A 22,430-nucleotide genomic window follows, 5' to 3' on the forward strand; every position below is an offset into this window, starting at 1 on the left:
TTCTCTCTGAGGGATAGTCCTCGGTAACCTTCTGAAAAACATTTGAAACAACAAAGTTACAAGTAATTCATATTTAGCTTTCATGTACATATAGTAGAAAATATCGTTCTAGTTTTAGGTTTCACAGTTGCCTGCTGTGTAACTCCACAGTTCCATGCTGGTGCAGTACTCTAACAATTTATTTTTTGAGCACCTGGTGAAGTGCTGCAGTTTAAATACTAGTTCCAGCCAACAGAGGGTCCAATTTTGAAACAAGAATGTCTTCCTAAAAGCCAGATAACGCTGTGGGCTGAGGATGTGCAGTAACCACTGCCTAACCTTGTGGACCAATCCTGTCTCATTGTTTGCTCGTACAGTATTGCCCACTCTGTCTAGATCCGTCTGTTGTCTCTTTATAGTTAGACTGTAAGCTCCAGGGAGCAGGGACCATCTTTTTGTAGGGCTCCTAGCAGTACAGGGTCTGGGTCCAGGAGCAGATAGTGCGACAGTTACACATCTACACTACCGTGCTATGAACAAGGTAGGGAAGTGCCCTGCCGCAGATTGCACCGGCTGTCAAACCACACTGTGCGTTGAACACGGTCACGCACCAGGACCGTGGGCAAACCTGCAGCTTCCTTCGAGCACCGCCTGGTGCGGCCGGTTTGCACCCATCATTTGGCATGAAGCGTGGGCCCTGCAGTTAATTTCCAGGTTTTAACGAGAGATGAGGTGAGGGGGAATGTAAAAGAACAACTACAGCGAGGTGCCCCCTGTCTCCCCGGCGCTCAGGGCAGCGTCAGCACCCCGCCCCCCCTGAGCAGAAACACCCTCCGTCCTAACCCCTCAGAGGCGCTTCAGCGGCTCCCTGAGCGTCGTGCGCCTCCCACACGCCAGGGGGCGCTGCAGATACTGAGAGACGGAGGCGGAAGGGGACGCCGCCGGCGCTACACGTACCCCTCGGACGAGTTGCTTCCTCTCTGCTCTCCCCGCCCCCCATTGGCTTCGCGCTTTGGCCTTCGCGCCTCGCCGTCGTGAGAGTCCTAACAACGCATGACGCTCAGGGCGCCAGTGGCACGCGGGGCCCAGCGCGTTGAGGGGTGAGAGCCCGGCGGAGCGGGAGGGTTTGAGGAGGTGTTTCCCCCGGAGGGGGGATGGGGCAAGGCCCGAGCCTGAAGGAGGCCGGGGGAGTGAGGAAGGCGTAGGGCCGCCCGCGGCTCACGCTCTCCTTCTGCCCCGCCCGCAGCGGCGATGTCTGAAGATGCTGGAAGCGGCGGCGACTCCCTCCAGGGCCGGGGCCCGGACTCGGGCCGCAGCCACCGCCAGCCTTTCCCGTCCACCTCTCGCAACGGGGCCGTGCCCGAGCACCAGCAGCGCAGGCTGGCGGGAGGCCCAGGCCGTCAGGGCCCCCCGGAGGCTGCGAACGAAGCGGGTGACGGGGAGGAAGCGGAGTCGGAAGAGGAGTCCGGGCAGGGCAGCGAGAGGGCCGAGCCTGATGAGGACCACACGGACAGGAGGATGCTCCGGCAGCAGTATCGTCAGCTGATCAACAGAGTGCAGCGTAAGCCTGGGGATCGCCCCGGCCCTGGGGTCCGGGAGGGTGATCCGTGTTCGTACGGGGCTGGCACAGTGCGGTCCTGGGCAGTGGCTGGTGCTCCTTGGCGCTAGGGTAATACAAATAGTAACAACGATGATAGCGCTGGGGTCTCCCTGCGGCAGCCAGAGACTTAGCCCTGACGCAGAGCTGCAGCTGTCTCCGTCGTGCTTGATGCAGCTGCAGGAGACTGCCCCGCCCAGGACAAACGTCCTGTGCCCTACTCACTGGGAGGCATATAGAGAGCTAGGGCTGAAACTGGTGCTGGTCTTCGGATGATGGAGACTAACGTCACAGCAGAATTCTTCCTCTCCAGAGGGAAAACACTTTACCAGGTTCTTTAAAGGATCGTCTCTCCTCCTGAATTGTATGAGTGAGCATTGCCAAATTTTGGGCACTTAAGTGGTTTAACCTTCATAGGTGCTGGATAACCAGACAATCTGTTGCAGGAGTTGAGGGTGTTTGACATTTTTGAAATTTAGGCACCTAAATCTTTATTTAACATCTCGTTTTAGACATCCAAGTTTGAAAATTTTGCTGTAAATGTGTTGCATCCTTTTTTGCTGCCAAGGCCCAATTGAGGGAGGCATACAGGCTAACATGGCTGCTACTCTGAAACGAGTATAAATTTAGCAATTTGAGGTGATGGCCTATTTAGTAGACTTTTATCTTTGAATTAAAAACAACTTTTGTCATCACATTTTTAATGTTAAAATGTAGAAGGATAGTTGGTCAGTGACATGAGAAGTTTAGTAATCACTATGTGGTTACCATAATTCCATATAAAACTGTATTAAAGCAGTGTTAAGACTTCGTGCTTTATGATTTTTGGGATGAGATATGGAAAGTCCTTATCAGTGTACAGCAACGCAGTGCACAGATGAAGATATGATATTTTTACCGGAAAGTACGGAAGAATCATAGCCAGAATAGACCTAAACCAGAACACTATCCTACAATTTGCAAAAGGGTCCATGGGGTTTTCAGTGATCACCAGTGCTTATGACCTGTATTTTACCTCTATGATCTCTGTTTCTCCTATGTGTACAGTCATCAGTGATGTCCCTTTGTCACTATTCTTCTGACTTGTAAGAGTGCTTGACTACTAAGTCATCAATAACAATTCCAGCAGCACCTGGTATTTTTTGTCTTTTTTTTGTTTTTGTTCCCCCTGCCCCCCTTCCCAATCCCCCCGAAAATCTTCCATCTCATTCTGACTTGCTTAATTTACATGATTTTTACATGAAATTGCAACTCAGTTTTAGAATAACTCAACTAGTGTTATAAGATGTTTAATAATACACTTATCAAGAAAAACACCAGCGCTTTGGAAAAGTGTATTAAGAGCTGGATGCATGTGCTCAAACCACTTGAACACTATGATGCTGTGAGTAGTCATATAGAGTCAGGCATTCAAATATTCCCATTGTGTCGATGTTTATTAATCTAAATAAATGTAGTTGTTTGTTTTAACCTAGTGATGTCTAGAAATGAAACAACCTTTATTATTATTATATGTATTATTGTATAGTGTTTAGGAGCGTTGGTCATAGACCATGACCCCATTGTGCTGTACAACCTTGCATGTTTTTATAGAGGTCCCTAATTGGTGATGTTTAAATGTGTAAGACAAATGACATATGGCATAACTCTCATGAGCTCTGGTAACTACTTTGACTTAGAACAGGATATTTTAATTGGAATGATCAGCAAATTACATATAAGATTAAGATCTACTTCTTAATTTTGGAGCTTTTTAAAAATGTCCACATGCCAGAAATATACTGTGGATGGTTTGTAATCACTTTAGGGCTTGTGGGGGAAATCCTAGCTTTTGCATTTCTGAGTCTCATTCTATAAATGGGAACTCTTTTTATTGAAACATTCATTTTACAGTACTGAAATAGTCCTACTATCTGCAGTGACAAGTGCTACTGTTTTGATCTGCAAATACTTAAATGCTTAGCAGTAAACATGCGAATAGTCCCGTTGATTTCAGTGGGACTACCCATATGCTTAAAGTTAAGCATGGGCATAAACGTTTGCAGGATCAGGGCCTACATAAATGCTCACTGTAAAAAGTACTAAAAACAGATTTGGAGTACTTTAAATTTGGTGAGATTTAGCGTCAAGCACTGTTAGCTACTTATGCTTAAGGCTATAGGTGTTTATTTTTTGATGTGTACATGTTTAATGTAAGATTTCATTTATTTGTTGTTTTCTTTTTTCCCAGAGAATCGTGAGGATATGCTGAGTTCAAAAAGCAATAGTTTGACAGATGCGCTACAAGAAGCCAATAAATTGTTCAGTGGAGGTAAAGTTAATCCCACAGTCTATTTCAGAAATTTTTGCTTTGAACCTCAAAGCTACTGATGTGATACTCAAAATAAAAAAATTTATGGGAATCAAATTCAGGTCCAAGTACTATATGAAAACACTAAAATATAGCAGTACAGTTCTTTAATAAATTGAAATGAAGATGGAACTGCTTGAGCAGACCTCACTACACTTAAAAAAAGGCAACAAACAAAGCAGCCAGGAAACTCCCCTTTAATAAATTTAGGTTTATAGCTAAAAATACAACAGTTTATTTATACTTCTGTGTCTTGGCTCTGCAGTGCAACAGGAGTGAAAAAATAGTGTGAAAACTAATGTTGTTTAAGTAAATAGATTCAGTGTGCTGTATTTGGAAAGAGCAAATATATTGGGGAAGAAAATGTAATTTTACTTTAATGATGGCTTGACAGTGTTTCATGCTTCCTATTGGCAGTGATTGCTATTTGCAGAATTGGCAAACGTTTTCTTTTAGAGCAGTCTGTACAATAAAAGGAATGGTTTGATCTTCAGAAATTGACTTACAAAGCACATTAGCTCTGATTTTAGAGTTAGTGTAGTGTATACTTTATCACATTTAGACAATTGTATTTTGCTAACATACATCTTTCTTTTTCCATAACAGTTTCCCAGGCAAGGGAGGCTGCTCTGGATGCCCAGTTTCTTGTTTTGGCATCAAATCTAGGAAAGGAGAAAGCAAATGAGTTACACTCTGAAATGACAGTATTTGACTTGCCAGCATTTGCTGAAGATTTAGTAAGTTAAAAACTGCTGACTTGTTTAAATGTGGCTTGAGATTGCCCTATATGTAATAGAAGGGGAAAAGAAACTGGGGTTAGAAGATTTCAGACAAAACACTGCTGTTGCATTAAAACTTAGCATAATTTCATGAGGTTCTTTAACTTTTTTTGCAAGCAGTCTAGAAGTTTATTCTAAGTTTCTGCTCAATCTACAATAGTTGTTTTAAAGGCTACATTTAGAATCTACAGTTTTAATAAAGGAAATGTAGCTATACAAATTTAGACTCCAAATGTTACAGGATCAGCGTCTTACTGCATCAAATGATTTTTCACAGCAGTGAATTGAATGAGGTTCTTTACAGTAGTGTATTTAGTAAAGAAAAGAAATCTGCTGTTTGCTGTTTTGAAGGTATAGCTTTTCAAAACCAATGTTTGCTGTTCTTTTTTCTATTACATGCACTAATTCCTATTTTAACCAAAGCTGTGATTTTCAGTGGGACTTCGATATCTGAATTTTATTGGCAGTTTTGAAGATCTCCTGTTTTATTTCTTGATACTCTGGCTAAAAAGTGCCAGTTTGCGCTGACATTGGAGCAAAAGCCAATTTCATTTTCTTATTATAAGCTGTTACAGTAGCCTAATGAGGAGTTGCAACTTTTTGTCAAAGGTGTAGCTTTGTTGTACAAGAGAATTAGGTTCCATTGCTTATTATTGGCTAAAGGGGGAAGAGGCATGTGATGTTTATACGGTACTTGAAATGTGTTCAGTTGTCCCAAAAATGTGGTATGTTCAGAAACTGTGTGCTTTTAATTGCATTGTAAAGTTAAGAAACAGTAACTTCCACACTTGCTGGCATAGCGGTCATGGATTGTATGAAGGCAGAGGCGAAACTGTACTCTCATTCTTAGATATAGCTATGCAAAGACGAGTTTAACACGCACTGGGCAATGGAAGAAAGCTTGCAAATCAATAGAGGACTTGTGTTGTCTTTCTAGTACCATTCATAACCATCCATTTGCATAGATATTTAGTTTATGGGTAAAAAATACAGGTATCTGAAGTTATAACTGGCAACTGAACTTCTGGAGAACATATGATAAGTAAGATAGTAGATAGCACAGCATCACTCTTTGCTGCTATGCAGGAGGACACTTCAATTCCTGTCCTCTGAAATGCAGGAAAGCTGTCATGTTGAAGACAGCCGTGAGGCAGTGTCTCTTTAAACAGCCTCGTGCTGGCAGTCTGAAAAAGAGAATTGATAACTGCCTTAGGTCCCATTGATTTCAGTGGAACTACTCACAAACTGGTCATAACTTTATGCCTAAATCTTAGCAGAATCGGGGCTACAGGTCCCAGTTCTGCAATAAACTCTGTTCAGGCAGATGCCTACACCCACGTAGATGTCTGACTTCAGTGGGGCTCCCATAGGGCTGAATGGGCTACCTGTGTAGAGCTTATTGCAGGATTGAGGCCTAAAAATTATACAGTGGGGGTGAGGATAGACAAATGAGAAACTATAATTAAGAGAAACTGCTATGTTCCAAGAAGGAACATACCAGTTTCTTTTTTTGTGATAAGACCAGTAAGATGTTGGACCAAGACCAATCATTCTTTCATATAATATTTAGTGAATTATTGTATAATTTTTAAAATGTGGATTTTTTTCCTTTTTAGTACAATTTGGGAAGACATATCTAAATATTTGAATTTTTGTTTCAGTAGCAATTGACAGTGTCATTCTTTCATTAGGTAATTCATGTTTCTATATGTCGACTTTAACTTAGTTCTTTTTTGTTTTTTTTACTGTAATTGGAAAAAAAGTAAGCGATTCTTGCAGTATTCAAGTAGGGTATACATTATAATGCAATATCTTAGAAATAAGCAGCCATTGACTTTGCTTTAAGTGAAATTTAGATGCAATATCTCCCCCCCGTCCCCCCAATAGCTAACATTTATGGGCCTAAATCGTCTAGAAGGAGAAGAAAATGATAGTGATGATGAGAGCATTGCTCATGGATTTTTACCTAATAATGCCTGGCATAAACTGGGAGCAGAAGCAGAAAGATATTTCAGAAGATCTCCTTCTTTTCACTACATGTAAGTATATTCAAGGAAAATGATCATGTATGCTGAAGTGCAACATGGCCTAATTCAAGTTAGTTTTCAAAAGGACTGACCCTTAGCTTATCAATGTTTAGGTAGTGCATTGTATTTGAGAGAAGAGATTAACTTGGGAGTCTGGCTGCAGTCCACAGCAGAGGTCTCTCCTGGCATGGCAGTTGCGTCACTGCACACTGAGTTGTGCCCTTCTCCCACCTAGATGAACTCATGTTCACCCAGGCATTTCAAATAACATTGTCCTTTCGGGGTCTGGTTTATGAAGTAGTAACACAAAATGAACATAAACCATTTTTTCACTCTTCTGAAGCAAACAGTTCTTCCACTGGACAGTAAGATCTCAAAATTTCCTTTACCTAGTCTTTTCTGCCCTACAGTGCCATCCTCTGAAAACCTTCCTTCTGCCCTTGTAATATTTCCATTTTCCTCATCTGGGAGGCACAGCCAAAGTCACAGGAGAGTCCTCCTCCTTAGGCCTTCCCCAGGCCCTGTAAAGCACTTTGTGGGCTTTGCTCCCAGACCTCCTACCTGATTGTGTGTCTATCCTGATCTGTCTCCCTGAGCACCATGTAATCCTCTGCAGGATTCTGTAGTTTGAGAGCCTCCCAGTACTTCCTGCTTTTCTCAGCTGTTTCCTAGGAAATAATCTGAATCCTGGAAATCATCCCCATACTTCTCCTTTCCTGGCTCTACTGCAGGAGAGGCTTTGTGCTCCATGCAAGTTTTCCTCTGTGTGAAGAGGCACTCTTATGAGGTGCTGCCTCCGGGCTGCTGTCAAATGATCCTTGGTTACCTGACTCAGGCCCAGAAGCCCGGCGTTAACTTCAGACAGTCCCAGCTCACCCTGTGATAGATCCCAATTTAAATGAAAAAGATCAGTTTGATCATCCTGTCCCTGCTAATGCAGGTTTTCCCCCCTACAAGTAGAATTTCAACTCTGATAAAAGTCTGAAGTATTTGAAGGCCTCAACCAGCTATACCACTTGTACTACAAGTAACTGTTGCAAGTGGTTGTAAACATGATCATACGGTCTAACACACTGGATTGTAATAACAGATGATTGATATGTTAGGAAGACTAGTAGCTAGTTTACTATTGAAATCTCAGATAGTTTTTGTGTTTTAAAAGTACCAACAAAGTGCTGAGGGTAATTTTATTCAAACATTGTACTGGAAATGATCAAAGATATTGAATGGAAGAAAGTCTAACTTTGATTTCTCTCTAAATAGTTGAGTCTGGACCTTTAGCTAAACCCTTCTTCTATAGAAGGTTAGGTTTCCTATGGCAAAGTGTGAATATTGACAAAGTACTGAATTTTTGGTATCTATTAAAGTGCCCTGAATTAGAACTCATGTTTTAAGAAATTAGATCTATATCCATTTTTCAGTCCATTGAACATACTATGCCCTATTCTGAGAGTTTTGTTTCAAAATGCGAAGTTAACATGTTCATAGGTACAGGCTTACAATTGTAAAAATTAAACAAATGATCAGAGAAAAAATATAAAATTGGACTATTTTCAGAAAAAGAAGCATGGACTACCCCAAAAGCTCAGTTTAAAGAAGATATAAATTCAGTGTTACTAGTTAATATAAAAAATGTCATGTCTCTATGACAAATAGATTTTAATTTATTTTACTAAAAAAAACTTGGAATAAAATAATGCATTTAACATTGTATTGATTTATACTGTTGCAAAGCTGATTGCAAATTGTAATTCACAGAACCATTAGTGGTGGCAGTTTATAGGAATCATAGTACATATTAGAAGCTTCATGTTCAGTTTCCTAGCATTATTTTCCATCTTAACCCAGCAAACAAACTGCTCAATATATTCTCTAGTAAAGTAGTTTACATACATTCATGCTACTTTTCTACTTGGGTTAGGTTGGGATCCTTCAAAGCTGATCCTCCTGTAGCAAGGCAACGGATTGAGAGGCAGAAAAGGAAAGCAGGAACAGAAGAAAAAAGGGCAATGCCTGCTCAGGTTTGTAAAGTAATATTTTTAATAATCATTTTTGACAGCATAGCTATCTTAAGTCACTTTTTTAGTTTGTGAATTATCTGTTTTCTCTACCACTATGGCTGCACTTAAAACGCTATAGTGGCACAGCCGCAGTGGTGAGGGATTTTCCCGTTGCTGTAGTTAATCCACCACCCAGAGAGGTGGTAGCTAGGTTCATGGAAGAATCTTTCCAATGACCTTGTGCTGTCTACAACAGGGGTTAGGTCATCTTAACTACATATCTCAGGGTTGTGGATTTTTCACAACTTTGGGAGACTTAGGTGATGTGGTCCAAGTAGGAGATGCCCAGGATTTTACGGAAATATCTCATCTCTGCTACCTGTATTTTCTGTTCAAGTTCTGCTGTAAAGGTCCGTGTCTTGCACACATACTGAAAAATGGATATGACCAATGCGTGCAGCAGTTTCGGTTTGGATTCCAGGGAGATGTTCTTATTCCTCCAAATTGGTTTTGTTTTGCCACTGCTGCTTTAGTATGCCTCTCTTTATTATAGATAAGACAGATCTGCAAAATCACATTATCTCATTAATATCCTGTTAGGAGTAATTTCAAACCTGTCATGATTTTTCTTAAGTAAATGTCCGGCCTTTTTATCAATATAGGTTAAAGAAAACCTTAAGTAACTGTCCATTTTAGTAATAACAAGCCCCCCAACCCCCCAAACTGATTTTTAAGGTTTTAGAAGTTTATGCACCAGCAGATTCCTCCCAATTCCTCACAACTAGGAAAAACAAATGGTCCTTACAATAAGTCCTGGAAATTGATAAACTGGAACTCTTGAGCTGGATTGGAAGAGCGGGAGTAAGTTTCCAAAGCAGCGGCTAACTGTCTCCTTTCTTAAATAAGTGGGGCTGCAGTTCAGGTGCCACTGTGCATGGCAGATGTGGCAAAGAGAGAAGGGTAGTCTTTCAGATAAATAGATTCCAGGCATTTGACATAGTCAAGTATGTTATGCATATTATGTTCCATGACAGCAGCCTTTTATTACTCTGTCTTCTGTTTTTTATAGCCAAATGCAACAGTTCAGAGCTGATGTTTTCTTTCTGCTGTCAAAGTTTGACTCAGACTCACAATTTATCAGACCACTCTGTTTTATTAGCAAAGCTGCTCTGCTAATACATTTAGAAGTGAGCCCCCCGAGTGGGGCTTGTGTCTCTTAATTTATACAGTTTTTGGAGAACAAGTTACAGAGAAGTTACAGACAAAAGAAGAAAAAAGATTTTAGTCACCACCCTTCGAGATCCCTGAGACCAGTCACATATCTTCAATTACCTGCCACCCTTAACAATCTCCTTTAACAGCTTCCAGTTAACTTAACTAATTGCCCTTCACACCTTCCATTCTGATGCCTGCTTCTTAGACCTGCTGGCTCTATCTTAATTGCTTCTCCATTCAAAAGCTAACTGTCCCTACATGTGCTCCCTCAGATACTTTGTAACATGTTTTGGCATGCCCTCTCATATACAATGTATCCAGCATGTCCCCTTATACAACTATACTTATACAATGTTATACTTCCACACTGCTTAGTACTAAAACTTGTCACTAAAAGAATATGATTAAAAAAATGTAGAAAAATGTTTTTTCTCTGTAATGTTGGCTTACACCAGGATAGATGCATGATTCTTGATATTTTTTTTCAGTTGAAGAAAATGGAGGAGTCTCATCAGGAAGCCACAGAAAAAGAAGTAGAGAGGATCTTGGGATTGTTGCAGAGCTATTTTCAAGATGATCGTAAGTGTGCCTCCAGTTTAGCTAAAATTTGCACTAAACAGGGAGGTGTAATATGCTATATAGATTACACTTTGGAAGCTAGGGAATGAAACTCAGTTACTACATTAGTAATTAATGGTGTCTAGAATCCAAGGTTCCAGTGTGTCCTTCTTTGCTGGTGAGGAGGTTAGGCTTGTAGACTTGAACTCTGGCCACATTCTAAATTCTGTCTCTGTGCGGTCTCCACAGTGATTGTACTGCATTTATGGCCTGCAATTGCAGCATTTAGCCTGAGGAGCTATTGTTTCTCTCTGCAGACTCAGAAAAACATGGTTTCGGTTGACATTTGGAACAATAAGGACTAGAAACTTGATATTTTTAAATGTAAGATTGGGTTCTGCTGAAACTGATGGAGCTGTTCGAGAAATATGACAGTGAACCAGTTCAACTAATCTCTTGACTCTAGTCAAAAATAGGGTATTAGAAAGGTTCTTTCAGTCCTTTTTTTTTTTTTTTTAAACAAGTAACTGTGACAGCAGCCTATCATCTAACTGATGATATTGCACGAAGTTAATTGAGCACATATGACGCAAACAGTTGTGAGACCTCATCCACAATAAGTTTTTGAGCGGACATTAATTAGGGCTCTACTTGAATTTCAGCCAGCATTACTTACGAGATTTTGGATGTGTTGAGACAACTTTTTTTCCATGACTTGTGTATTGCCTTGGCTAGTGAAGGCCAGTGGGGGAAAAACTGAATCCTTCACAGATGGGAATTGATACTCCCTCTGTTAAGGGAGGACAAAATTCCAGTTCGCCTTAAGGAAGTGTGTTTCGTGGGGCCTGTGTTCTAGAAACTAGTCTTTGGTGTTGAGAGTATTCATTATCAAACTGTATTTAATCTTTCATTTTTGGTTAAGATTATTATTATTTGGATTGTTATGATGTGACAGTTTTCACAGCATATGGATTTCTTTGACGTACAGTAACTCTTCACTTAATGTTGTAGTTATGTTCCTGAAAAATGCTACTTTAAGAGAAACGATGCTAAGTGAATCCAATTTCCTCATAAGAATGAATGTAAATAGCGGGGGGTTAGGTTCCAGGAAAAAAGTTTTCGCCAGACAAAAGACTATATTTTTTTACAGACACAGAATAGAAGTTTTAAATAATACTGTACACAGCAATGATGATTGTGAATCTTGGTTGAGGTGGTGAAGTCAGAGGATGGAAGAGGCTGGGATATTTCCTAGGGAATACCTTACTGCTAAATTACCAGTTTCAGAGTAGCAGCCTTGTTAGTCTGTATTCGCAAAAAGAAAAGGAGTACTTGTGGCACCTTAGAGACTAACCAATTTATTTGCATAAGCTTTTGTGAGCTACAGCTCACTTCATCGGATGCATTCAGTGGAAAATACTGAGTGGGGAGATTTATATACATAGAGAACATGAAACAATGGGGGTTACCATACACACTGTAACGAGAGTGATCACTTAAGGTGAGCTATTACCAGTAGGAGGGAGGGTGGGGAGGAACCTTTTGTAGTGATAATCAAGGTGGGCCATTTCCAGCAGTTCACAAGAACGTCTGAGGAACAGTGGGAGGTTGAGGGGGGGAATAAACATGGGGAAATAGTTTTACTTTGTGTAATGACGCATCCACTCCCAGTCTCTATTCAAACCTAAGTTAATTGTATCCAGTTTGCAAATTAATTCCAATTCAGCAGTCTCTCCTTGGAGTCTGTTTTTGAAGTTTTTTTGTTGAAGAATTGCCACTTTTAGGTCTGTAATCGAGTCACCAGAGAGATTGAAGTGTTCTCCGACTGGTTTTTGAATGTTTTAATTCTTGACGTCTGATTTATGTATTCTTTTACGTAGAGACTGTCCAGTTTGACCAATGTACATGGCAGAGGGGCATTGCTGGCATATGATGGCATATATCACATTGGGAGATGTGCAGGTGAACGAGCCTCTGATAGTGTGGCTGATGTGATTAGACCTTATGGTGGTGTCCCCTGAATAGATATGTGGACACAGTCAGCAACGGGCTTTGTTGCAAGGGTAGGTTCCTGGGTTAGTGGTTCTTTTGTGTGGTTGAGTGGACAGCCCCCCAACCTGAAGCAAATACTCACCAGCAACCACACAACAGAACCACTAACCCAGGAACCTCTCCTTGCAACAAAGCCCATTGCCGACTGTGTCCACATATCTATTCAGGGGACACCACCATAGGGCCTAATAAATGATGATTTAATAACTAGGGCTGCATTTTATAATCTGTCTAGTCAGGAGGTTGCAACCTTTTATGATTTATACAGGCCTTTCTATTGTGATACGTGCTTTTGTCACCTCAAGATTAAGCCGTATGCCCTCCATGGGGCTACATCTTTAGTTTGCTAAAACGGAAGCTACTGCTGAATGCAGCTCTTCACTTCTTAAGCAGGTGTCTTGCTGCAAACATGCAGTGACGGTATTTGGAATTTGAATTGGCCACCTATTTGCTTCTGGCTGGAGATAAAGGTGGTGATTTGGACCTGAGAAGCCCTAAATGGCTTGGGCCCTGCCTGCCTTCACCTGAGATTGACACAGTTTGGGTAGTGAGGGGTGTTGAAGCTGGAGCTTACTTGGTATTTGAGAGGGCGCTATTGGCAGGGTGTTTTGAGGGCCTTTCAACTTTCCAGTTTAGTTGGAAATAATCTGAATTCGTTGACATCTAGAACCAAGGTTAATCTTAGACTTAGAAGTTGTGTGGGGGTGATTACCAGCTCGAGGAGACATACTTGCATACGTTCCCAGCTTGAGGAGACATACTCTCATCATCAAGCTACCATACTAAGAATAGTAGTGTAGCCCTAGTACCATCATGGGCAGTGGTGAACTCAGGGTGACCAGCCTCACCACTGCCCTTGCTACTGTGGCTACACTACTACTTTTAGTGCACTAGCTCAATGAGAGCTAGTGTGAATATGTGTACTGGAGGTGGGAATCACCCCCAGCTCCCCGTATAGACCTAGTCTAAAAGCCTACCAGTTTAGAAGGCTAAGGTGGCTAGGGTTTGAAGGTTTTGTCAACTCAAAGGTGTGGAGTTTGTGCTTTCTGTCAAAACAGAGATGAGGATGTTTAATATTTGTGTGTTGTGCCCGGCTGTTTTTTATGCTTGGAGTAAAGGGGTGCAGGCACTTTGATCGCTGGTCTCCCATTGCTGTTCTTGTTTCTGTTATGTATCTGTGTTTTTTAATTTGTCATGAATCTAAAATCAGAGACAGGTGTGTCGGTTTTCATTTTAAATAAACAAATAGTTCGTTGAGCCACATTCTGCAGGCTCAAAGGCTAATATTTAGGGTGGGAGGTGCTGTTTTGGCTTCATTTCGTGTCTTGCCCTGGTTGCTGGGATCCCGATCAGGGTGCAGAATCCATAATTTTCAGATTTGAATGGGGAAACAGATTGTTAGTTTTTTATCTTGTTTTTGTTCTCAGGTTTTTTGCATATGTAATAAATATGCTGATTGTGGACATGCTTTTGCCAGTAGTATATTAATATATTTGTATAAGAACATTTTAGTAGCATTGATCATCTATATTTAAAAAATATCTTCTCCAGCTAGACTTGCAGGGAAAACATATGTTTAAAAAAAAAAAGTCTATTTAGGATGCATAACTGGGAAACTTCTTTTAACAAGACTCTAGGCAGAGAGAGTTCAGAACCGTTAATTACATGTCTTTTTGATCTCCTACCACCCCTTTCCTTCCTTTTTAATTCTTTCCAATGTATGGCCATTCCAACAGAGTAGGGCATGTTAGCACTTATCTTGCAGGAGTGTTCTTAATTAATGAAACAATGACAATTTTTAACTACTTTATTTCATTTCAGGTGTATGTGGGGAGGTGGGACGTAGCGGGGAGAAAGGGGTAATACGCTGTGTATTAAAAAACAAAAAACCAAAACCCTGTTACACATTAAGAATTTGAAAATATATTAAAATTCACATAAGAACAGTTAAATATATAACAATTTGCTTAAGCCCTACATAGACTATTATCTCTTAAATTAGCATTTACATCTCTGCTAGCTTTATGTATATGATTTGTTTTATAACCACTGTTTTCTTATGTCTATAGCGAATATACCTATTTCCTTCTTTGATTTTGTGATTGATCCAAGTTCTTTTGCACGCACTGTGGAAAACATCTTTCATGTGTCCTTCATTATAAGGGTAAGGAGTAACTTGGTCTTCAAATCTTACTTGTATACTGGAATGATCCAAGAAAACCAGAATATTTGTTTCTTTTTATTTACCGTAATTGCAGCTGCTGTTTCCACAGTTTTAGTGAGGTGGTATATTTTTTGCTTCTGGGACAGGATGATTTGGGAATGCAGGTCTAACATTTGACACTGATTTGATACTGTGGAGTCCAACTCTGATTTGCATTTGTGAAAATTTTATTGGCAAAGTGTTTGAAATCCCATTTTTTTCATTAGTCTAATAGAGAAATTTTAATAGATTTGTGATCAAAGACAAATAAGCATAAATGGATTTTACATTGTCACCAGAACCCTAAGATAAAAATTGGAGTGGACTGATTTAAATTAAAGCTATATAAATCACCAATTTTAATTATAATTTCAACCAGCAATCAGAAATTTTGATCTGGTTTTGCATTTTTACTTTAGTTACTGTCTTAAAGGTTAATTCTCATTGGTCAGTACTTGTTGCTAACAGGAGGATACACTGTAACAAATACACATCATTGCTTAAATTAAGATAGTTTAACATACATTTTTAAAATTAATTTTTACATTTGTATTGTTAGAAAATGGTGACCAATGCTTTTTTTATTTACTAGGTTGTTTCAAGCTGCATTTGGATGAAAATCTGTTTTAGTTTTTAAAAAAAATTAAATAATATATTTAGCACTTTTTGATTTTTATTTAGTTTTATTAATGTCTGTTTTGCATTTATAAGTATGGTTTATGCATTGAGCCTGGGACTTGTACCCAGAAACTCCTGAGATCTAATCCTTGCTCTGACACTGACTCATTCGGTGGACTTGTCCATGTAGTTTGTTGTCTGTGTAGATCAGTGGTGGGCAACCTGCGGCGCACGCAGCCTGTCAGGGTAATCCGCTGGTGGGCTGCAAGACCGTTTGTTTACATTGGTACGGCTGCCCGCAGCTCCCAGTGGCTGCAGTTTGCCGTTGCAGGACAATGGGAGCCGCAGGAAGCGGCGGCCAGCAAGTCCCTGTGGTTTGCGCCGCTTCCCGCAGTGCATCTGGTTGTGAAATCAACCGTTTACCACCCGCGGAAGTGGTTTGAGGGTTTTTTTAGTGTTTGTTTGTAAATCGTTTTAAAGAACTAAAACTTTGTGCAGGCACTCTTGCTTATATTTTTGTAAATTAATCCTCACTTAATCTGTGAAAGTGCTTTGCTCCTTTTGCCTGATTTCATACATGAAGTGTGGAGTACCAAGCATTATTCTTCCCCCGAATGACATTGTCCAGGAAGAAATAGGAATAATGCAAATGTGATGGTGTTTTTTCCTTTGTTTTTCCTTTGAAGCGGCTGGTAAACGTATCAAGTTATGACAGTCACAGAACTGTGGAATATATTGGAATAGTAGTTGAATTGTTTTTAAGATGAGTTTTAAGTGCAAAAGCCTGTAATCGCTTAAGAAGACCATGTTTTCCTGCGCATGTGTTTTAATGGATTTAATTCTGTAGTTGACATATTTTTAATCCCAAATCCCTTTTTTTGTATCCTTAACTTCACTTATATATTTTGCTTTGGGCTAGAATATCTCAAGTTTGTTCTCTGCCTAAAGTTTTTTTTCAGTGGTTTAAAAGTAACCAATCCAGTTCTCAAATCTTTTCAGGACTACTATGTGCTCAGATAACCCACTCTCTTAATTCAAGTTTGGCATGTATGTAATCAGTGAAAGGAATTCTTTTGAATTCAGCGAAGAAAATTTGAAAATGAATAAATGATAATGAAAACTATAACTATATTTTCAATTTAAAATGCATGTGGTGAAATGACCAAGGGAAGTGTGTCAATACTATATTCATGTTATGATTGAGATTTTACAGATACATGTTAGGAAGTTCACTTATGTCTCCCTTCGCAACGGTAAATTTGCACTCCTGTGAATATGTAGGAAGTATTTGCAAGAGGCTTAGTTATTGTTGCTCTGGTAACATAACTAAGATTCTTGATGCAAGAATATATGTACATTTCCACTAATATAGCATTGCAAAGTTAGTCAAATAAATGAAAAACTGTGTAGCCTTTAAAAAAAAAAATTGTCGTTGTCTATTTCAATATTTTAAATCATCTGAACAGTTTTAGTTTCTGTAATTGTAAATCAAATTGTATTGCATTCTAGGATGGCTTTGCAAGAATAAAGCTGGATCAGGACAAACTGCCAGTAATAGGTAAAATACATTTAACTTTTTAAAAGGCATATAAATTACTCAGGCACCAAAAGAGTTTGTGTATCTAGACGGTTTATAGGTCTTTTAAGCAATAGATTTAGGACTCGTATCTCAAGACCTCACCATGACCTATTGCCTTCAGTGGGCATTGCTTCTGTTCCTATGTGGTATCTGCTTCATAGGCCTGATAGCATAACCCTTGCTTATTTGAGTAACTGTAGGATTGGACCATGCAACTTTCAAAGTATTGCAAACAGAGAGAAGCACTAACTTGCATTTGTTAAATGAAGAGTCCTTTAAAGTTTACTTTAGTTTCAAGCCAGTTTTGTTAGGATGCTTGACCTTTTTCTCTGCAGACAGACACAGACTGCATGGGCTTTGGTATACAGGTCACTGAAGTTGCTAAAAAGATTGCTATTAACTTCAGTAGGCTGCGGAGCAGGCCCTATATGAGCTAAGAACATACATAAGAACGGCCATACTGGATCAGATCAAAAGTCCATCTAGCCCAGTATCCTGTCTTCCGACAGTGGCCAATGCCAGGTGCCCCAGAAGGAATGAACAGAACAGATAATCATCAGGTGATCTATCCCCTGTTGCCCATTCCCAGATTCTGGCAAAAGAAGCTGAATTCTGGCTAAAGAAGTACCTGTCCAAAAAAACCCAGAAAATGGAAGTCTAATCCAAGTGAACCTAATGGAAAGAAGTATAAATTATGGTAGGTAAAAAGATGAACATTAGGAGAGCAAAGAGAATTTGAAGAGAAAATAGTCTGCAAATAACAAAAGTCTTAAACATAATAGACAAAGCAGGAAGCCTGCAAAAGCAAAGCAGGCAGCCTGGTGTGTCTGCTAGAATGCCAAGGAAAAAAAGGGAAATTGAGGATAAGCTACATGATTTTCTTTTTAGTTTTCACAGAGGGTAATGGGGTATATCTACATGAGACCTTCATTTTTTAGGTAACAAAGAATTAGTCCTGGAACAAATTGATAAAGAGCAGCAAGTCACCTTTACCAGATAGTATTAATCCAAGAGTACTAAAAGAATAAGAGAGAAGTTGACAGTGGCAAGCAAAAAATGCAATACACTAAAGTCAGCTACGGATGGCTGGAGAACTGGAGGGGAGCAGATGTCATATAAAAGGCAGTGACAGATACTTGGACTTACAGACCAGTGAGCCTTATATCAATACCAGGAAAATTGGTTAAAACAAGAATTAAGAACAGAATTATAAATACCTAGACTGTAATATTGTAGGGACAAACAAGTACATCGCTTATAAAAGATAATGTGTCTAATCTAGAATTCCCTGAGCACATCATCAGTCATTAGTAAAGGATAATTAGTTGGCATGAATTGACAAAACCCTTCCTTAGAGGATACTAGGAAAACATGAGGTGTGAGGTAAAATCCTGTAATGGATTAGAAACTGCAATGTGGTGGTAATAGGTGAAGTTTTAAGATGGCAAAATATATATATTTTGCCTGAAACAGTCTGGCAGATTTGACACAAATTCACTACCAACTACTGAAGTTAAGAGAGTGTTTACTGTTGGTTTTTTATGTAGCATCTGGTACTGGCCTGTCAGAGACATAATAATGGACTAGATGGGCCACTGATTTGATCTGATATGGCAATTCTGATGTTCCTGAATGGTACTGTAACACCTGACATGCCTTTCTAACTGTATGGGTCCTGAAAACGTGGTATTTTGAACAGAGCCTTCACATGAAGAAGAAGGTAGAGAAAATGACCAGAATGCCCAAGTACGGAACCAAGCAGTCATATCTTTGAGCCATCAAGACTGGAAGGTACAATAGATGACACTGCCTTTTGCTTTAGTTTAAATTTAAAGAGTCTCGGAGAGCTCTGCTATTCTATGATGTGAAGTCACAAAGTAATGTATCTTATGACAAGTTGTGTACACATCTTTGTATCAATACATATTGATCATTATGGACTCCGGAAAACTAGTAGGTACAATCAGTTTCTTTCTATAGTGAGATATGGAATGGAGACTTCATTCCAGTCCATGTCACATTTATACTGCTTCCAATCTAAGGCTGTGCAGCTACAAATAACTTTCAATTACTGTACTATATAAAGGCCATGTAGATATTAGAAGTCAGTCCAAATTGCTGTTTGTTTTCCTGTGTTACATAGCATTCAGTCATGGCGGGGGGAAGGAGGGGGAAGGGATGTGTCTGCTATTTATCATATCCATAATTTGATTTAAAAGAATGTCCTAGGGTGCATAAGATCAGGCTTATCTAAGTTCCTGAGGGTGGTATGAAACAATGATAGTGCTCCATATGGTGAAGTGCTAATTGTAAAGCTATCACATATGCACCCACTTTTCACAGGCTGGGTGTGCAGAACTTGGTGACCTGAAGTTTAGTTTGACTAATAGACCTTAAAGTGGTTTATTTTTAAATATACCTGTAGCAAAAAAAGATTTTTGGCACATGGAACTCCCATCCCTTCTCCTCCCTAAGTTGACCTAATCATTCTAGCAAGTGCTGAAATGTGAATGCCCTGTGTATTTCTAATACAACTAATTCCTATGTGTTTAAGTAGTCATAGTAGTGTAATAAACTTTTTTTTTTTAAACTCTGATTTTCTCTGATCAGGACATTGTAGAAACTTTTGAAATCACAGAACCTATGATTCCCCCTCCTGGTGTCAGCCAAGAAAATGAAAGTAAGTATTTATTTAAATTGATTTGTCAGAAGACTTCTTCATAGTTCAATCCATACATTTTGTATGTATTTGAAAGAATTGTAGAGAAATTACCTGTAATGCTTGTGTAACCCATAGAATGTAATATGTTTAATGTAAATACTTGAAATTGCATATTTGTTTAGGGTTTTTTCCTTAAGTATACTTTAAAGACCACTTTAATTCAGGTGAATTACTCTGGATATTGCAAAGTGTTTAATTACAATGATGGGTGCTGTAGGAAAAACCTGAGTGTGACTGTATTCTTTGTGGATCAAAAGTCTTTGCATATAAATCTTCTAAACAGCAAAGAGTTGAAATATGTGTACTTGAACATTTTATGGCTGGCTAGTTGTTCGGTTCTCAGAACTTCATACTGATATTGTAAATATAATGCTGTGAATGATCATGGTTTAGTTTATATAATTTTTAATTTTAAAAAGGACAGTTGATAAGTGATAAAATATTCTAAGGGCATCTTAAAATACATCTATGGAATTTATTTTTAGGAACAGAGTACATGAAGGAGCAATGATAAATGCAATGTAATAAGGTTTAGGTGATATTGAACTGTCTTTTAAAATGTTCTTTATTTCTTTTCTAGGTTAGGTGCCATGAAGGAAAAAATGTGTGTTAAAATATTCAGATAAGTTTTATATGTATATACTGTATGATAAAATTTATTTTTGATGAGAACACTAGTTTAGTTTAAATTTGATTCTTTTTATATAACAAGCTTATTGTATCTTTTTATTTATACATGTCATTTACAGTAGTAAAGGTTGTCATGATACATAAGGCATTTTCATCCTATCATGATTTTCTTTAATAAAGCCCTTCTGTAATGTTGACTGTTTTCCAAATTTTTATACAATAAATGTAGACAGGGATGGCCCAGAATACACAGACTACATGACTGCAGCTTAAGTTCCATTTGTGGTTATTAGTGATTGTTATTGATACTCTGTACTTGATATAGAGGTGGGGTATACAGAAAATAGAAGGTGGTTTAGAACTCTTCATCGGGAGCTTTAGAAAAATGTTGGTGTCACAGCTGAAGTGGAATGAGAATGGAATGGAATATAAACATCAGAGGAAGAAACAAAACTTGCCAGATTTTGATCCTCAGTGTAGCGTCGGATGAATGCTACTCTGAAACCTGTTTAGAGGCTGTTGGTTTCAGACCTGTTGATAGTAACACTTCCCCCTCTCTTTTTTTTTTTTGTCTTTTTAACTTTCCTGTCTTAAGTGAGTTGACTTACGTCATGCCAATAACTTAATCAGTATTTTTCTGAAGACAGAGTTTCCTTTCTTATGAGGGATATTTTTGATGGGTTTAGATCCCCGCCCCTTCCCTTCTCCTTTCTGTTCTTTCCCACCCACTTATTGTTGCCTCTTCTGCTTTGTCTGATGCTGTTCTCCGTTAGCACTCTGTTTTCCGGTGCATGATGTGCTGAAATACCTTGGCTGACATCATAACCTCCTCTGCTAGCTTAGGTAGTGTTGCCTCTGGTTTGAACATTTTAGGACAATTTATTGGCGCATTAGGCAGATTGAAGTAGGCAAGGAAGGAGTTAACTCTCATGCAGGTTGAATGCAACAATTTCCTGCTTTTATCAGGGTGCTGCACTGAGGCCCTGGTTCAGCAAGCTATCTCTATTCAGCAAGGCACTTCAGCAGGTGGTAAGGTCCCATTGACTGTAGTGGACTAAAGCACATATTTGAGTTATTTGCTGAATTGGGGCCTAAGTCTTGAATGGATTCACTTCAGCTACTCATTAGACAGTAGGTTTTGAATGGGACTCCAGTTTTGATGTACCTTACAAGAGAAAAATGCAAGTTTCTTGAAATATTACACCTCTAGTGCAGTTTGCCTCCCCAATTTTTGTGCAGATTCTTCCCTGGTTTTGGAAATCTTGCACTTTTTGCCACATGTTGTAATGCTCACTCATACTACACGCTGTTATAAAAAACTATGTTTTATCTGTCAGGATTTAACCTGCAACTGTAGAGTAGAGGCGAGGAGTGAGATTGATAGTGGACATTGGAAAAGAATTAAAACACAGGGAAATAGAGTTAAACAGGATAGTGTTCACTCACTAACATCTGTGGGGGGGAAGGAGGGGCTGGGAAGGAGGAAAAGAATCAGAAGAAAAGGGAAATGAAATAAAGGCAAAAAGAACAAAAGTAAGGAAGAAACAGCAGTAATCACTTTCTTCTATTGAGATTTCTGTGAAATCCTTAGAACAAGAGGTGCCTTTGGTTATTTAAAAAACAAAACAAAACACCACCACCTGAGCTCATAAGTACTGACTGGCTCAAAAGTAACTGTCACCAGCTTTGTTAGACACTGTCTACCTTCAGCTACTAGTTCCTGACAGGCCAAAGCAATTGCAACATGCACATGGAGATTCTTTAAACTAATATCCAGGAAATAAACAGAGAGCTGAGAAACATTGGTCTCTGATCATGATGCCATGGTGATTATCAACTCCTTGTTTCTTCTAATCTTTATCAGGACTTTTAGTATTGAGGCAGTGATAGAAAGGCACGGAGGAGCCTCATCCCTCAATGGAAAGAGGAGACATTACTTGTTGTTGCAGTCTGTTGTTTGAACAGAAAATTGCTTCTACTGAAAACAATGACTAAGAGATCCATCCATTACCAAAGAATACCTCATCAGAAGAATTATGAGACTGAGCATGGAGCAAATCAGTTTGTTTTTAATTCTGTTCTCATAGAAGTTGGTGCCCCACAAGACCACCTCTTTGATGC

At 39.3% G+C, this 22,430-nt stretch overlaps 1 protein-coding gene across 1 annotated transcript; it reads left to right on the forward strand.

The window, feature by feature from the left end:
• Positions 1 to 926: 926 nt before the first annotated feature.
• Positions 927 to 20,504, forward strand: NSMCE4A (NSE4A component of SMC5/6 complex). The gene is made up of 12 exons (XM_077822998.1): positions 927 to 1,079; positions 1,226 to 1,540; positions 3,807 to 3,887; positions 4,533 to 4,663; positions 6,593 to 6,744; positions 8,654 to 8,753; positions 10,436 to 10,526; positions 14,627 to 14,721; positions 16,888 to 16,936; positions 18,657 to 18,748; positions 19,568 to 19,637; positions 20,260 to 20,504. Exons 2-12 carry the CDS (start codon positions 1,231 to 1,233, stop codon positions 20,262 to 20,264), a joined length of 1,176 nt encoding a protein of 391 aa, XP_077679124.1. The 5' UTR covers positions 927 to 1,079; positions 1,226 to 1,230; the 3' UTR covers positions 20,265 to 20,504.
• Positions 20,505 to 22,430: the final 1,926 nt, after the last annotated feature.

The sequence above is a fragment of the Eretmochelys imbricata genome, chromosome 7 (genome assembly GCF_965152235.1).
Source record: "Eretmochelys imbricata isolate rEreImb1 chromosome 7, rEreImb1.hap1, whole genome shotgun sequence".
NCBI lineage: Eukaryota > Metazoa > Chordata > Testudines > Cheloniidae > Eretmochelys > Eretmochelys imbricata.

Bases quoted from the DNA above. Each gene is read 5' to 3' on its own strand.
- NSMCE4A (XM_077822998.1), top strand. From the start codon at position 1,231: ATGTCTGAAGATGCTGGAAGCGGCGGCGACTCCCTCCAGGGCCGGGGC. The intron at 10,527-14,626 runs GTAAGTGTGCCT...TTATGTCTATAG, and splicing joins GAGCTATTTTCAAGATGATC to CGAATATACCTATTTCCTTC. The intron at 16,937-18,656 runs GTAAAATACATT...TATTTTGAACAG, and splicing joins GGACAAACTGCCAGTAATAG to AGCCTTCACATGAAGAAGAA.